At 41.5% G+C, this 18,296-nt stretch overlaps 1 protein-coding gene across 1 annotated transcript in view; it reads left to right on the top strand.

The window, feature by feature from the left end:
• IFT88 (intraflagellar transport 88) overlaps positions 1-18,296 on the top strand; it is an 87,887-nt gene that overhangs the window by 47,526 nt on the left and 22,065 nt on the right. Inside the window, exons 17-23 of the mRNA XM_019525082.1 lie at positions 1,382-1,568; positions 2,520-2,628; positions 4,072-4,222; positions 9,370-9,485; positions 12,599-12,651; positions 14,257-14,322; positions 16,484-16,590. Of these exons, the coding sequence (XP_019380627.1) occupies positions 1,382-1,568; positions 2,520-2,628; positions 4,072-4,222; positions 9,370-9,485; positions 12,599-12,651; positions 14,257-14,322; positions 16,484-16,590 (789 nt within the window). The remainder of the gene's footprint in view (positions 1-1,381; positions 1,569-2,519; positions 2,629-4,071; positions 4,223-9,369; positions 9,486-12,598; positions 12,652-14,256; positions 14,323-16,483; positions 16,591-18,296) is intronic.

The following is an 18,296-nucleotide window of genomic DNA, read 5'->3' on the forward strand; positions in this document are numbered from 1 at the left end:
GGATAGAGGTCAGGCTGATGGGCCTGTAGTTAGCCGGATCCACTTTCCTCCCTTGAAGATAGGCACCACACTGGCCTTCTTCCAGTCTTTGGGCACTACACCAGAGCGCCAGGAGTTTTCAAAGATCCGTGCCAGGGGCTGAGCTATGATGCTCGCCAGCTCCTTAAGTACCCTGGGGTGTAAATTGTCAGGGCCGGCTGACTTGAAGATATCCAGCTTCTCAAGGTCTTTCTTCATGAGGTCAGCATTAATGGAGGGCAGGGGATCTCCCTCACCCAGACCTCCCTGTCCCATAGCGGGCATGGGCGTCCCATGGGACTTATGAAAAACCGATGCAGAGTACCCATTTAATAGGTTGGCTTTTTCCTGGGCATCCAGTTGTTTGTTGCCCCATCTGGTTCAGCAGGGGTCTAGTGTTGCCCTTGCTTTTCCTCCAGCTCCCCATATTATATGAAAAAGGACTTTTTATCGTCTTTGATGCTCGAAGCTAGTTGGTGTTCAGTTGCAGCCTTGACTTTCTTGGTTTGCTCCCTGCAGGACCGGACCAGTGCAGAATAATCCTCCTTGGAGGTGCATCCCATCCTCTATCCTTTGTAGGCCTTTCTTTTTAGCCTCAGGAGGTCTGCTGCATCCCTGGAGAGCTAGGGGGGCTGCTGTGCCCTCTCGCTGCCTTTCCTCTGAGATGGAATAGAATTAGCTTGTGCATTGAGGTTCGCTCCGTTGATTAACAACCACTCTTCCTGGACTCCCCTCCCTCTGGGGTTGTGGTCCCTTAGGGCCTCACTGACAAGCCTCCTGAGCTTGTATTTATTCAGACTTCAGGAAAGCTGACTTTGACAACTGGTTTCCTAGCCTGTCAGCTGCTCCTTGCTTCCTGTTGGGTTCACTTGTGCTTTTACCTCCCTCCTCTTTTCAGGGTTTTATTTGCCTGCACATGGGGGTTGGGAATCTCACCCGTAACTCCCCTAGCTGGAGTTGGGGAGGAGGCAGTGATGGAGTGGCATTTGGAATACTGCTGCCTGCTCTGCAGTTGGATTTAATAATTAATTGTTAAGTAGAGTTTAAAATAAATTCAGCGTTTTTTGAAGATTTAAAAAGATTTTAAAAGATTTATCTCCTGTCATTTATTCCCTAACAACATAAGTTCAGCATTGAAAGCAGGGAGAGAAACAGGATGACAAAATAGGCTTTACCCTGTGATCTGAAAAAAGTAACCTGTTTTCCCCAAGTGCATAAAAAATGTTGTTAGGACTGAAGTCAGGAAACATTTCCATTTTTTTTTCTGATTACCATTATAGTTCTTTTAAGAGAGACAGGTCAGATCCAAAGAAACTTCTCACTGATAAATAGCTAATACACTATTTGTGTTTCATTTATGTAGGAGAATGAATTGACACAAGCATCTAACTATGCAGATTTAGCTGTGAATTCTGATAGATACAATCCATCAGCTCTTACTAATAAAGGAAATACTGTTTTTGCAAGTGGGGACTATGAAAAAGCAGCTGAGTTCTATAAGGAAGCTCTAAGAAATGATTCCTCATGCACCGAAGCACTTTACAATCTTGGTAAGCTAAAGGTACCTGTGTAGCTTAGTTTTCAGCTAAAGCTGGCACTTCCAGTTTTGAGTTCTTGACTTTCAAACTCTTCCTTTTTAGAAATGTACATTGAAATGAGAATACATTCTGTCATTTCCACTGTTCTGTTAATTCTTATGCTTAGTGATTTAAGGTAGTAACAGTGTCTTTTGTGCTTCCCATTTCTTCCACGATAAAACTGCACCAATATTATCCAGTGTTGTTAGACACGAATCACTCTAAAGATGAAAATTGGTATAAGATCTGTCTACTCTTGCCTATTAAAATGTAAATGTTGAATGGTAATACTCCACCAAATTTTGCCCCTTTTGACTCCTGACTTCTCCATGTTAAAGAACTGGGGTTATGTATAGCCTTAAGCCTTGATTAAAATCATGACCTTTACCCATAATCAGCTGTGGTTCATTCAAGCCATGCTTCCTAGAAAGGACTATCAGGGTGGTTCTCAAGCAGCTACCGTAGTAAATCTAGCCTCCACTCAGAGGCTGAGACAGGAATACGAGGAGAAGATATTATTTTATATTTACCTTTACTAGTGATATAGCTTTCTCTGTAAAAATGGTGTCTATGTATATCTTGTTGTTTTGTCAAAGATCTGTATGAAAAAAGCTAAATTCCAGACATTCTGAATGTGACTGACAAACTGAATACACAAGCTAAGGTTGTAGTTAATTCTTCAAAAATTGCTGCCAAATGTACAGCTTGAACAAATTGAAAACAAAGGAAAAAATTGTTTCAGGCATTACCTATTACAATAATTTAGGTGCAGAATTCAGACAGAAGTACAGTGACATTGATAACATCCCTAGGATACTGTGCTTCTGCTTCACCTTTCTGAATTATTCTGTTAGTTATTCGGGCTATATTTATATCCAGTTTGTGTTGTTGAATTCATGTTGTAACCTTGATTTTTATTTTTAGGTTTAACCTATAAGAAGTTAAATAGAATAGATGAAGCTTTGGATTGTTTTCTGAAACTTCATGCAATCCTTCGAAACAGTGCCCAAGTTCTCTACCAAATAGCAAGCATGTATCTTTTGCTTGGTTGTGATGCCAGAACTTCAATTTAGTAAATATTAGTCAAAGGCTTAAATGAGATCTGTTTAATCCTGGTGTGCATTTGTTTCTTGTAAAGCTAAAAAAAATACTTTTGGTCAGAATATCCTTGAGTATATTTGATGAGTATTAAAATAAGTACTGAATTTGCAACTCTCATTCAGGGGAGCAGTGTCATTGAAGCTAATAAATTAATTCTGAATAAGGAATATGTGTATAAAGATAGTTAAAGTTTAAGAGAGTCCTGGAATCTTTACTATGTAACTGATATTATTTTGAACATAATATCAGAGAGAGAAACAGAATGGAGGTAAGACCTTAAAATAATACAGCACAATAACAGAGTTTATCAAAATGACGTTCTATTCTGGAAAAAAGGATTTGTAAAAATATCATTACAGTGTTCCTTGTTGGTTCTTGAGTTTCTAGATCAGAACTGCTTAGTTCATATCTGAAATAATAATTGTCCCTTAGCTTTCCTGGCAAACTCATCCTGGGATCTAAAAATATATTTATGGTCTTTTGGCTCTGTGCATCACCAGTAGGAAAGTACAACGACCTGATGGTCATAAAAGCAGCAAAACCTTATTTTACTCAGTAAACTGAGAAAATACGACTTCAAATGTGTGCAAGAAGTGAGAATCCCCAGTCCTGCTCTGGCCCCTTCTCGATGGGTGAAAGGACTGGAGCAGCATAAAACTGCTCTAAAAGCCATGGCTCGTTGAGGCTCTTTGACAGTCTCCCTTCACTGACTTTGTATAACACTGTCTTCTGGACCTTCCCACAGCAGGCCATGGGTTGAGACTGAGAGTAGGAGGGGAGATTGAGGAAGGAGCTGTAACGGAGTGCTGCAGAGATTCTGAGCTCTACAGCCACCCATAAAGCAACTTGGAACTTACACCGTCTTATTCCAACATGAGCTACTTTGGCACCAGCAAGTAGAAGCATGCAGAGGTGGCCCTTTCCCCATGAGCTGCCAATCCTGTGCTGTGCTGTGCTTCTTAGAGACTGAGGACAGACTCTCACCCAATGATCAGTTCTACTGAATACAGTGATGGAAATTTTGCCAAATCCCTTTTTAAGCACAGAACCATGCTTGAAGAAATCTACCTCTTTTGACTTAATAAGGAGTGACCCTATTGAAGGGTTGTAAAAATAATGAAACCAAAGAAACCAGACCCAAAGTGCAATCTTAGACTGCTAAAAATTAAGCCAATGTTTACCTGATGGGGAAGAAACTAGGATGCAAATGGGAAAAAAAAAATCCAAATTTATTTCTCCATGGCTATGCCTGGCAAATCTTTTCAGGATGTAGGTTTTGGCTTACACTGATATTATGTAAGCCATGGTAAGAATTCCAGTTGATAAAACTAAATATAAGCACTTTTTGAATTCTCCTTAACTGAAGATTCCTCAGATATGAAATAATGGAGGATCCCAACCAAGCCATAGAGTGGCTCATGCAGCTGATCAGCGTAGTTCCAACTGATTCACATGTGCTGTCAAAACTAGGGGAACTATATGATAATGAAGGTGATAAATCCCAAGCTTTTCAGTACTATTTTGAGGTACTTGACTTTTTATTATTGTGTCTTTTTTATTTTCTAATATATTTATAAAAAGAATAGCAGACACATGCTAAAATAATCATGTCTCCTCCCTAGCATTTAAAGTGCAAAATGTACGCACAGAAAGTAGAACCAGACTCTTGTCTTAGCAAAGTGCAATTCTTTGTAAATCAAGAATTTATTGTAGTAGAACACCAAAAAAAATATACAGGATAAGTTTCAAATTTATAAATTATAAAATATAGTTTTTACAGAAATCATAATCAAAATTGGACTTTCTACACTTTGATATTTTTTTAGTAGAATTTAGTCAATAAAAAGATGCAGTGAACCAGATTCTCTTCTAACAGTAGTTTTCACTTTGGAACTCCAGTTACTTAACTGAGGCTGCAAACGGATGTCGCCTTTGTGCCTTCATAAAAATGTTTATGACTGCACAAAGCCCAAGCAAACAGATGTCCATGTCCCTTGTCACTCTGCAAAGCCCAAAATTGTGACCACGGCAATAGGCAGTAAAAAAATTGTGCAGCTTTTTGGAGGCAGACATCAGTTTGCTTTATGGCAGCCAGAAGCCACCCACACTCTCCAGCTGCTCCAGGCAGGTGTTCCTGGGGCTTCAGGAACCCAGTCCTGCAGGCCCCACAAATCCCCCAGCAGATGATTCTGTGGGCATGTGTGTCACATTGCTGAGTCCTGTCTCAGGGATTTCCCCATTTACAGAAGAGTGCCCTAAGTCAGGGTGCAACAGTGTGACACATGTGCCTGAGGACTCCCTTGTTGAGGGGGAATTCCTGGGGTGCACTTCTGCAAACACGGAAACTGGGTTTCCCCTGTTTGCAGCTGTCCTGCAGGGTCAGGCCCCTGAAGCCCCAGGAGCAGCAGGGGCCTGATCCTATGGGACAGTGGGTGACACTGGTGCCACCCAATGAAGTGGATGAGCTGTGCATCTCAGCATAGCTGATCCTGCTCCAAGGGCAACATCTGTTTATAGCCTGATAGTTATTGCTGACTTACAGCTAGGGAGTTTGTTAAGATTATTAATCTTTTAGCTGTGCAGGATATATGAGTGGCACAAGGTCAGTCTACAGACTGGATCCTATGGGCAATTAATGGCAATGCCATGGCAGTTAATGATGCCAGTGCTTCGCTGCTGCCAAATTTCTGAACCAGGCCAGATGCTAGAGCTCCATGTGCTGAATTCGGCCCATTGGCCAGAAGTTGAGTACCATTGGTCTGATGGATACATAATTTTGCAGTCTTTTCCATTGCTCTAAAACTCAGTAAATTTATAACTTGATAAATCAGTACATTTTACCTGGTAAGATGATAATGTGTGCATGATTAACCAAGATAAGTCTCATTTTGTCCAAATAGCCAATTTCTGTTCATCAAGGCCTGGATTTAAAAGGATTTGTTTGTATCACTTAGCCTGAATTTCTCTCTCTTTCTCTAACATTAAATTTAAAAAAGCATAGGCTTCAATACCTAGGTGAGAATGGACCTAGGTGTTGGAAAACATAGCTATTGTGCGTATTTGGTAAGTCCCCCATTTTGCATGTAATGTGAATAGGCAGATCCCAGATTTACTAAAGGGACAGTCACTGCCTCTCAGACCAAGGTGGAAGGAGGTTGAGATGTGGCTGGAGTCACCAGGCCAGTGCGGGGACACTGGGGAGCCAGGCAGAGAGCAGGTGTGGGAAGGGGGGAACCTTTCCAGTGCCACCATTATCCCCAGCTGACCTGAAGTCAGCTGCTCCTGCTCTGCTCCAGCCAGGCAAGCATGCAGGTCCCTCCTTCCAGCACTTGCTTATTGCCTGGTTCTTTCCCCTACCCAGTGTACCCCACTGGCTGGGGGAGCAGACCTTAGGAGGATCCTGTGTGCTGCTGCTGCTGTCCCTGGTGGAACCTGGCACCCCATGCAGTAGCTCCCTGCAGCCCATGGCTGGAGTGGGGCAGGAGCAGCTCTAGAGCTCCCTTTGCACTTGCATCAGCTAGGGACAGTGGCAGAAGGGGCAGATCCCTCCTTCCAGTACTTGCTTCCCACCAGCAGTGGAGATGTAGTACAGAAGGGGGTGGCAGGGATCAGGTGCAGAAAGAGGAAACCTGCCCACTGCTACTGCCATGGCCAGCCAAGCCTGGCACCCAGCTCAGCTGCTCCCTGGAGCCTACAGGTAGAACAGCTCAGGAGTCGCTCTTGGGCTTCATCTGTGCCTGAAACAGCAGCCACAGTGGGTAGGTCCCCCCCTTCCTATGACACCCATCAGCCTGGGGTCTTCAATTGCAGGGAGCAGCTGCATGGGCTGTTGGGCTCCGCTGGGTACAGTGGCAGCAAAAGGAGTGTGCGACTGCACCACTCCCATCCCCGCCTCCCGGATCTGCTCCTGGAGATGTGCACATTAGTGTCTGACAGTTTGAGCTTCTTAAAATAGTCATCCCTGTGCCTGTGTCTCCTCAAGAACCTGCACCATTATACTTACTCTGAGAACACCATTCACCTTTTGTCCAAAAGCCTCCTGCCTAGGACATGGAGAACTTCAGTTCTAGGGTCCTCTCAGACTTCGGGATTTGAACCAACTGCGGCAAAGTGGGTTTCCTTCAGGCCAGCCGTTGCCAGCCTCCCACCTGCCTCTGGACACGCTGCCCACCTGTCTCACCTGCCACAACTTGTTGGAAAATTAATAAGTTGTTAAATAAAATGGAAGGCTGCCCATTTCTTGCCCCAATGCCAGGGGGCACTGTCTGCAGCTCTGTTCCTCCCCTACACCGCAGCCCAAGCCTCTCAGATGGCATCCAGCCCCACATTAGGCTCCAGAATCCTCCTGGCAGGACTCTCCTTTGATCCCTCCGCTCAGGCTGCCTATGCTGCGTTCATTTGGGCTGCTGAGCTCCTTGTAGCTGGTTCCCCTCTCAGGCGCGATCCCAACTCGGGACCTTCAGCCATACATGGGCCTTGGCCTCACCTCTAAGACCAGGCGGGGTCCCAGGCCCATGACCCTGGGCACCCCTCACGGTGGGCGCCTGGCCCTTTTGACCTTCTTGGTCTTGGCCCCAGCATGGACCAGTCGAAGAGGCACTCTACTCCTGGCCTCAATAGTTCCACACTCTCTCCGGGTCCACCTTCCTGGTGGTAGGGAGCTGGGGTACCTCACACCATGACTGGTGCCCCAGGGTCTCACAGGAGACTCTCCTCCCCCCCCCCCGGGGCAGCAGGTTGTGGTGCTACTTTGGATCTTACATTCGACCCACTCTTGGCCTCCCAGTAGTGGAGGACTTACTGGGGTCAGGACTCGCATCTCTCACTCTGGGGCTGAGTCCCCTTCACTCAGCCTCTGGCCCAAACCTCGGCCTCAGGCATCCGAAGACTTACTTGGGCCTACTCCCCTTGCTTGGGGCTCCACATTGCCTCCCTCACTTGAGGCTCCAGATCTCTGCCCCTTACTTGGGGCTACCCCCTCACTGGGGCTCCATGACTCCACGCTCTCACTTGGGGCTACCGCACTGCCCCTCACTTGGGGCTACAGATCTCAACCCCCTTCACTGGTGCTCCATTCTGCCCCCCTCACTTGGGGCTCCAGATCACCCCTTACTTGGGGCCCTGGGGCTTTGTTCCCCAGTGGGTTCAGGTGGCCATAGCCATGCCTGTCCCCAACTTTCCCTCTCGGGGTCTTGCACCCCCGCAGGGCTCAGGTGGCCACAGCCATGCCTGGCCCCCACTCTCTTCCTTGGGGCTTACACCCCCAAGGGGTTCGGATGGGCGCAGCCATGCCTGGCCCCAACTACCTCCAGTGGTACGCAACCCACCCAGTTGTGGGAGCTGGGGTTAAGGAGCCCCAACACACCTTTCACCAGGGTGGTAACTGGCCTGGCATTTTCTGGGTGCTCCCGCACCACTGAGAGCCCCACCAGGCCACCCATTCCCAGCAGGGTGCAGTTTTAGGTCATGCCCAGGACCAGGAGCCTCCTTACCATCCCTTACAGCTCCTCCCTTACCTCCAGGTGATACCTGCAGCCAGGCAACGTTGTTGCCTGGCCCTTCAGCAGGGAAAATGCCATGTTTATATGGACAGCCCTGGATCCAAAATGGCTGCCCTCATCAGGCACCTGCTGGCTGCTAGCTTCAGGCCCTTAAAGTGGCAGGCACCTACACTGCCCTGCCACACCAACATATCCCACTTCCTGATTAAATGACCTAAGCACAAAGTTGGGGACTGGATAGGCACAGAGCACCCTCCATACTTCCTGTTGAAGTTGAGCAGTTGACAGCCAAGAACACAAGAGCCAAAAAGTAGGCAAGAGGAAGCCCATTGAGGAGGGCAGTACTCTGGAAGAGAGGAAGTCCTGGGCCATGAAACTGCTTATGCATTTTTATAATGTCATTTTTCAATGGAACTGCAAAGCAGCATTGGGACCTGGGGACTTTTTGAGTGGATGTAATTGATAGAAGTGTCAGACTGACAGGTCTATATACTGACTTCTATACACAGGGCAGGTAGAGCAAGGGTAGTCCTCACTAGTTTCTCCATAGTATTGCGGTAGTGAAGCTGTAGGGAGCATGTCAGAGAGGTGATTGAGGAGTTTACTCATTGTATTTGCTCTGTCCTTTGTATCTTTACTAAGTCTGTCCATAAAGTTTCCCTTTGAAAAGATATTTTTGTTTTACAAGTTGAACAGTCACCCGTGATATAATTTTGAAAGGCAGTGGAATTACATCAGGGAATTAAATGGGACCGGTATTTTTAGGTCCTTGTGGACAGTTTCTGATGAGAATCTCTGAGGAGCTGACTAATTTTATTTTCATAATATTAATTTTTTAATAAAGAGTGCATTTCACTGGGCTTTCCAGCAGATTAGCAATTGCCTAAGAAAGCAAACTTTGTGTGGCAAAATACTCTTTTTACTCTTAATGTACTGCAGTATGGGCAAATGGGAAGTATGAGAGACTCATCTCTGGTAAATCTTCTAAAGCGTTCTGTAATTACAAAACCTGGCAAATTCTGTCTGGGGATTAGTTACATTACTTTCATTTATGTATTACATTTTTTTGGCATCTGGAAAATTAAACACTTAAAAAGTAAGATTCCAGAAGTAACATAAAGAAGTTGTTTATCACAAAAAAATTGTTTCTTTCACCTTCCTTGTTTTATCAGTCATATCGGTATTTCCCTTCGAACATTGAGGTCATTGAATGGCTTGGGGCCTATTACATTGACACCCAGTTTTGTGAAAAAGCCATTCAGTACTTTGAAAGAGCTGCGCTTATTCAGTAAGTAAGGCTTGTTGTTGTGTGCTAAGTAAAATACTTTGAGAGTTTTTCCTCTTGTAATTATATCTAGCAGACATGATAAGTTTAACTGAAGTACATTAATGCCATAAGTTATATTAACATTAAATATAATGGTAGGCATTGTTCATCAGTTTTCTCCTCTTTTATATTTATTTACAGAATGTTTTTGTTTCTATTACGGAACACCAATGGAATCAAAAGTAAAATGTTTCCTTTCCTTGATGACATCGTCTAGTAAGGGCTGTTGATTTGAACTCAAACAAAAGCATCTTTCAGCAATTAACTTTGAAAGTTCCCTCATTTTATACAGTTCCTACTCTCATGAAAAGTGGCTTGCAAACATCAAACAGTGCAAAAACATGTACAGTATGACTAGCCAACAATGGAAATGCATTGACCAGTCTAATTGATTTTGAGTATTCTCTCTGCAGTGTATTAAATTACCTTAATTGGTAATCTGTGTCTTGATAGATTACTTACGCACTTCAGAATAAGTTACATAGTCCACATATTTTAGTCTACATATTTTACTCTAGACCAGTGGTTCTCAACCTTTTTAGACTCAAAGAACCTCTGGATAGACTTGGGGTACCCCTTGAAAAATACTAGCTCTTAGTTTTCTCTTTTCTTTTTTTTGACTGTGGAAAATAATAGAACAGTTTTTTTTCATTGCAGAGAACTCAGAAAGACCACACTTACGCTCAGGGATTTCAAATGGAAACCTGTATCTTGTTAAACATGCTTGTAAGCCTACCGTTGCCAACCTTGTGTGGCACCCCATGACACCCTTAAAGAATCTCAAGGTACCCCAGAGTGCTGTGACACCTTGGCTGTGAATTATTGCTTTAGACTCACAAAAGGAAGTTAACATACAAATGGCCAACAAGTAAAAGTTTGGTCAAATCTGAATTTGAAGCTTAGAGTTCACCTGAGATTTTACATAGGTATAGAGAAAAGGACAGCAGATGTGTTTTCATGGGGAATTTGTGTCAACAGATATATTAAATTTTGTCTAACTCGCTACCTCAGGGGTTGTCAGGATTTCTCTTTATTGTGTTTTAAGAATCGCTTCCAAAAATCAGACTGAACCAAGCTCCACTATTGCTAGAGTCATTTGTGATGATCTGAGATTTGACCCACTATTTGTCTTATTATCCATATCATCTAGCTCAATGCCCCTGAAAGAACAAGGGAATATTCAAGTATTTGAATGACACAGGTACCACAAAAAGAAAGACTGAATGAATAGTAGATGGGATAAGAAAAAATTAAACAAAACTATATTTTAAGAAAAGTTGCAAGAGTTAAAATGATATAAAAACTAAAATTATAAAAAAATAATTTGGGGGGTTTTAAATTTTTTTTAAAGATATACATAGAAAAAAGATTAAACTCATACTAGTGTTAATTATAAAGAAAGGTAGAGGTGAAGGCTAAATAAAAATTAAAGAAAAAAGACAAGAGTTGAAGTGATTTAAAAAATAGGCAAGGGATAAACATAAATTGTCAAATTTTAAAATAAAAATATGGACTAACAAAACTTGTGCCTGTTGCCTCCTTGGTTGTTTTATTGTAGTTTGGACTATTTTCCCACATAATTAGTCTGTGTTTTTGTCATGTTTTTATTTTGTAAATACTTAGGGAAGGGATTTTTTCTGTGTACAATACTTTCACATGGGACCTCAAGTTGTGCTTGGAACCTTTGGACGCTAACCGCAATACAAATTAGGTGTTAGTGAGCACATCACCATGTGCATTAATGTTCCTTTTCTAGTGCGCATTACATTTAGTACCTCCAATGTGAGGTACTAATATAATGTGCATTAGGCTGTGCTAATGTGCAGCAGCACATTTGCATGCTTTTTTGTGACACTTAATGCACAGTAGATTATTTTACTGTGCAGTAGCATAATGTCACAGTTTTTGTTATGCTTTAATGCACAGTAAAATAGTCTACTGTGCATTAAAACGCACACGTAGACATGCCCAGTGACAACAAAGCACAAGTCCTGAAACCTATAATTACAACATAATGTTAAAAAAAACAGTAGCTGATCTGCTGTCAAACTCCAGCCTGAAAGATCAGGTTCTTATCATAGCTGTGTTAACTGGGAGTAGCTTCTGACATGAGTCTGGAGCAAGGCTCAGTCTCAGACCCAAGGGCAGCAAGATGCCTTTACCACTTTACCCCCTCCCCCTCCTGGGCCCATTATTATTATTATTATTATTATTATTATTATTATTATCTATCACTGATTGCAGATTGAATCGCATTTAAACAGATTGCCAGTTCTCTGTTCCACATAATGTAAATGCCACCATTCAGTAACACTTTATTTAAATCACTTAATGTTAAGATACGTTTCTTAATTCATTACAGAAAGTTTTTCAAAATCTTATGGGGGCAGATTTTATTAATGTGTTACTTGGACATAAATAATGGGAGTTATAGAGCTAAATTGAAATTCTAGCCATTGACAGTTTATTCTCTATTTGGGATTTCTAGCTGTCTATTAGTAGCTGTTTAATAAAAGAGAGTCATAAAAAGTTCACTCTTTTGCTGTCTGCAGTAGAGGCATGTGGCAGCAAGTGAAATATGAAGCAGACTTCTGTCTTACATAAGCTTATTTTGCTCAGTACTAGACTAAAAACAAGTAGAAAGATTGTTTAGTGGTCAAATTGACTTTTTCTGGGATAGAATTTTAAAAATCTGAAGAAAATAAGTAATGAATAAGTAGTACAGTATGTAAAGAAACATGGTAGATATTATTAGAAAAATTGTTTAAAAACTGTTATTGTATGATACCCTCGAGGATGTGTTCAGAGCATACCAGCGAATTCAAATTACATTCTGTATGTGCTTCAGTGTGTTCTTACAGAATTTGCTGCCCTGTATTGTCTTTATTTTTCAGTTTGATGAACTTATAATTTTGTGTGCTACTCCTGGAAAGAGTTCACTCCACATGCCTGACAGCCAGACTATAGTAATACTGGTTTAATGGTGGATCTTTATTAATTCTTGGCAATTCACAGCATATTGGCCTATTTATCATTTGATAGCATAACAAAAACATATATTTATTTATACACAGACCAATTCAAGTGAAATGGCAGTTGATGGTTGCTAGTTGTTACAGAAGAAGTGGTAAGCATTCCTTCCTTTCTTTTGCTGTTTTTTGTAATTTGGTAACATTTTACATTACTACTTTTTTTTTTTTATCTTCTGAACTGTTCTACATGTGTTCTATGTATGCTTGGCCCTAAAATGTACTTAGCAATAGCGTGCTTTTCTTTTTTTTTGTTTTCCCCATATTTATACATTACTATAAAGACATACTTGGTATGATCTTGTTTTAAGTCTGAGTTTCAGTTTTCCATGTTTGTACTGGCTTATGAGTGGAGCAGTCATACAAAGTTAAAATGAACAGGGCAAACTAGTATAAGCAGCCGTGCTTTTTTTGCTTGTTGTCACGGTATTCTGTATGTAGCATTAGCCAGTTAAGATGATTTTACAGTTGGTTAACAGAACAGACCATATTTTTAAAAAATTTTTAGTAGTAGATATATTTGCTGGATATTAAAAGTTAGCTTTTAAAGTGTACAAACTGAATGCAGGGAACCACTTTGAGACTGAATTCACATGCTAATTCATGTTAGTGAGAGAGTGCTATCTGGATCTGCTGAACATTGTAAGGACACTGGGGAAGAGACCACATCCTCAGCGCCAAAATACAATTCAGACTTTTAATAATGTATTTACCAGAATCCAAGACAACTCCGAATTTAAGATGACCCCACCGTAATTAGATTATGTACATGGAAAATGCTAAATTTGTTATAATTTTGCACATACAGAATCTAATTATTGGTAGGTCATCTTAAATTCATCCCCCCACTACTTTCACAGGGAAAGCAACTGTGGGGGACAAGGAGCCAAACCCCTACCCTTGCCTTCCCTGTTGGCCCTGTGATGCCTGTGCTTGTCCCCCTGATGCCTGGCCCCCACCAAATGCCTCCCTATCATCTGCCCCATGCCCCCTGTGCCTGGGCCTGCCTCTCCTCCACCCCCTGCTCCACCCCACCACCTGTGTCCCTAACCACATACCTTCTGGACAGCTCTGTCTCCAGCTCTGGGACAGTCAGCAGTAGCAGACCCTGCTCTGACACAGCCCAGCCCAACCAGGCAGAAGCAGGGAACTGGGCCCAGAGCCAGAGCTGAAGATAAAGGGGAGATGGGAATGGCCTTAACACCAGATTGGCAAATTTCCTTATTTTGCTTGTCCAGTTATCTAATTCTGCAGGAAAGATGAGCAGGACCTGGGTGAATCTGACATGAGAGAGAGAGAGTTAGTACCCACCAAAGAACAAGCACACGTTTTGTTCTGGGAAAGTTGTTTTTGGCTGCTATTATGTTCATTTGTGATGTCCTGGCGAAATTCCCAGCCTGTCATGCCAGCACGTTTCAGTTCAAGTTGAGCTCTACCTGTCACTTAATGTTGATAATAGTTTAACATAGCTTTTTTGCTCCCTGAAATGTTCACGTCTACCCTTACATTTTATGATATTTAGGTAAGAATTAAAGAATGCCAAGCTTTACCTTAAAAATGTGATATTAGTTCATTAAAACCTATACTCTTTAAGTAAAGCAGATATAAAGAGCCAGGCAGTGTTAAGCTCCATCAAATTTCTGTCTGATTATGTGCCATTTTGTATTGGAGGCATTCATATAAGATCTTTATTTTGGTTACAGGTAACTACCAAAAAGCTCTAGATACCTACAAGGAGATTCACAGAAAATTTCCAGAAAATGTTGAATGTAAGGGTTTTTTTTTCCCATTGATTAGTGCAACTTTCAGATAAAACTGTTATTTAGGATATGTAGAGTATAGCTATTTGGAATTCATATTGTGCATTTTTTTTAAACAGAAACACTCTCCTGAACTATTTTTTTCCAGTACTACTGCTACACATTCCTTGTGACAGTTCTGCTTGACCAATGTAATATGAGGGCAGTACAGCGAGAGGAAGATGAAAGTAAATGTGCTTAATGGCTTGTTAGTTGAGATCCTTCCTCCAAGTTCAGTTTTGTAATTATGCTGTTGTTTACTCTTCCTTAGTATAATATTTACGTCGGCCCTTTCTGAGTCATTGCCTCTAGCCCAGCCTGCTTTTAACCTCTCCAGACCTGTTTGTGGTTTGGTTTCCATCCGGGGTCTGTTGCCCTTCTAATTTATTAATCTACAAACCTTTGATTAAAATGTTTACCAAATTTCCCAGAAGGACATGAGGCACATTTTTAAAGTTTATTTGTTCAAATAGCCTCTGGAAAACCTTTAAAGAACCCCAGACTGGGCTACCGATAGCAGGAAGCATCACTTTTTGATAGATGCTTTTCCACAGACAGAAACATGTCTATGGACCCAAATGGAAGAGCTCCCTGAATGACAGTTGAAGAATCACTGCTATCTGTTATAACAACTTTCTTATGTCCCAGGTTGTTGCTAAGATATCAGTATGTCACTTAATATAATTTCTTTTTTTAAACTGTCTAATGAAGAACACTTCCAGGGATCCCCAAAGGTTTTTTCATCGAGGGCCACTTAACAGATAAGAGATTCTTCTGGGGACCACAAAACAAAATTAGCCCACAATATAATACCTGTATATTCAATAGATGTGACGGAATATGTCTTATGTGCGCAGAGCTACAATGAGAAGGATATACCATCATAGCTTAATTCAGGCCTGAGCGGAAGTTATGCAGCTGTTTTTTCTTGCTAATAAAACATATTGGGCCAGTTTATAGAACTGATCGTCTCCCGAGCAGTTTGGCCCATCTGTATCTACGGGGGGTAGGAAAGGGGTAGATACATTCTATGCTGGCAATGTTGTGCCAGTGCCTTCATCTAGTGGCTACAACTTCTGTGATCAGCTGGTTCTGATGAGGATGATCACCTTTGTGGGTCAGATGCAAACTCTTTGTGGACTGCATTTAGGGAACTGCTATTCTGAAAGTATAGTTGCATCATTCTGATGTTACTAATTTTGCCACGTTTCCTAATCTCTCTTGAAGAGGAGATTTTCCAAAGATATACTATTAAATGGCATCACTTTAAAAAGAAGTAAAAATTTAAATATGTCATGTTCATATTTGGCAACATGCATTATTGGGATGGACTGTTTTACAAATCTTTCAGTAATTCCAGTGTTCTTGGGATATTGTCCGTACAAGTCCATGATACTGAATTTGTTACAGAACCACCTGGAATTCTCCTGTTCCTTGAATTTGCCACAGCAATGAATTAAGAGAGCTATTTTTGATAACTTGTTTCTTCTGGTTAGTCATAGTTTAACATTGTGTTTAAATTGGGGTTTTTATTTGTTGTTGTGCACATGAGTACAGTAGAAGTTATTTTCCAGATTTGGGACTATGGCTTCAAGGAGTTACTTTATTAGTTCTTTCTCTTTCTTCATTTAGTTGCATTTAACCTTTACATCACTGTTTATTTCTGACTGATAAATGACTAGTATTAATTCTTTATATAATTTAGCTGTTTATGCAGAGGCTAAAAATGAACCCATAGCAAAGAAATAGTTACAAAAACATAGCTATGATAGTATCCAGTGTGTTCAGCTCATCTAGTATTAATGGATTGCTTTCAATAAAATGCTGTTGATAATAGTTTCACAATAACAACTCAGTTCTAGTATTTTTTTAATTTTAAAGTGCTTAGAAAACATGTTATATAGTATTGCTATTCTATAGATAGGGAAGCTAAACACCAGAGTAGTAAAATTTATTCATATTGAATCCAACCTGAGTGGCTGGTGTTAAATCACAGGAAACCCTTGCCCCTGTTGGATGCCATGTCCACTGGACCCTCTTGCTTTTCAAGAAGCTCAGGTTTATTCTGAACACGCTGCTCCTTCACTATCTTTTAAGCCATTTTCTACATATATTTTAAATGTTCAATTAGGTCTGCGATTCTTAGTTCGTCTGTGCACAGATATGGGGCTGAAAGAAGTTCAAGAATATGTGACAAAGCTTAAGAGGGTGGAAAAGCTAAAAGAAATGAGGGAACAGGTATGCTTTTGTCTTCTCTGAAAATGTATTTTTTTTGCTTTGATTACATAACTTTTTACATAACTTCACTGCACATGAGGGAGGGTAAAAGAGTGCTTTCTGTAGGGCTTTAGCATGGATAGAGTGAACCTTCACTTCATAGTTTACTAAGATCTAAGTTTGTTTTGTCTTAATTTTATATCCTGGATTTTAAAAGTTTAAATGTAGATGCTGTTTGGAAGAGTATAAAACACTTCTGACAAATTTAACTCAGTCTTAACAACACTTTTAAGCAATAAATTCTCCTTATTGGAAGAAGTGATTGTAATAAATGGGGCATGATTTAAAGGGAGGCAAGAGGAAGCGCTTCCTGGAAATATTCTCACTACTACTCAGGTGCTGGCTCTTTTCTCATCCTTGTCCCCAGTAAGGTCGGATATGTCTAAAGAGAAAAAGGAAGGATCATAACCAAAGGGCTGTGAAGAGCATGTTTACCAGTTTGATGCAGCAAGAGGGAGAAGAGTACACCCTATGTACTTCACTTTGAGGACTAACTTAGAGAGAAGGGTCTGCTCACAGCCATATGAGTCATAGGATGATTGTATATGAAGTAAGGCATTCATGTCAATGGGGTGTTCTCAGATGAATCAGAGCATCCCATGGAGATGAATACAGACTGACACAATAGCTCTATGAGGTGTGAACTGACCATTGGTTCCAACGTGTGTTCTCCTTTCTCCTCTCCCAAAGTCTACCCCAGTCCCTGATATAGAATGACAATTTTGGAGACAATCTTGCCATGCCTGTGGTTTTAGAGCAATTTGAATGTTAAAATAAACCCCTTATTGAGAGGATAGTACCTAGGAATCTTTTGACTAAATGATTCCCAAGTTTACCTGAGATATATATTCCGGCCCCTATGGGGCTGAATATTGCAATACCAGTATTCAAGATACTCTTACTATGCATACATGTTAGAGCATTCTGAAAATTAAAAGATAAAATAGGGCATAGTATATTGAAAATGCCTTGATCAGATGATCCCATAGTTGCATGATAAACTGTACCCAAGGTCCATTGCAATATACTAGTGTTTAAGATTGTCTTCAAGGGACAAGAGAAAGGCTGTCTCCCTTGCATGTGAAATACAGAGCTTTTAGGAAGAATGACTACTAAACAGTAGGCAAGTCTTAAATGTAGTGATGCTACCAGTTTACAATAATGTCATTAATGAATAGATAGTTAAGTAGATGTAACATTGCCATCTTGGAGAATAACCCTAAGGGGTTTTCAGTGAAGAGGGTTCAATGAGTTATGCTAATCTTTAGGGAATAATAGTTTACATCCCAAACACACTTATTCGCTACAAACAGACATCATATTTGTCTTGGGAAAAACCTTTTTAACTTGGGACAAAGTGCAGTCATACAGACATCCATATCCATTGTCCCAGGATAAATCTTAAGATGATTGTCACGGGGGCACTTGGGTACCCCGTTCCTGAGTAGAGATTAGAGCAGCTGCCAATCACCAGGGCAGCTCAGCTGTGGGTTGTGGGAGTAACCAGGTCGGCCATGTGACCGGAAGGGGGCAGGGCTGGGCCCTTATAAACAGCTAGGCCGGAGCCTGGCTGGCAGTTCCCTTCTGGCAGCCTGCGTGTAAGAGCTCTGTGGGAGAGCTAGACTGAGCAGTGCTGCTTGGCGCACAGAGGGCTGCATTATGGTGCA

This window comes from Gavialis gangeticus, unplaced genomic scaffold (assembly GCF_001723915.1).
Source record: "Gavialis gangeticus isolate Ggan-Ray unplaced genomic scaffold, GavGan_comp1, whole genome shotgun sequence".
Taxonomy (NCBI): Eukaryota; Metazoa; Chordata; order Crocodylia; family Gavialidae; genus Gavialis; species Gavialis gangeticus.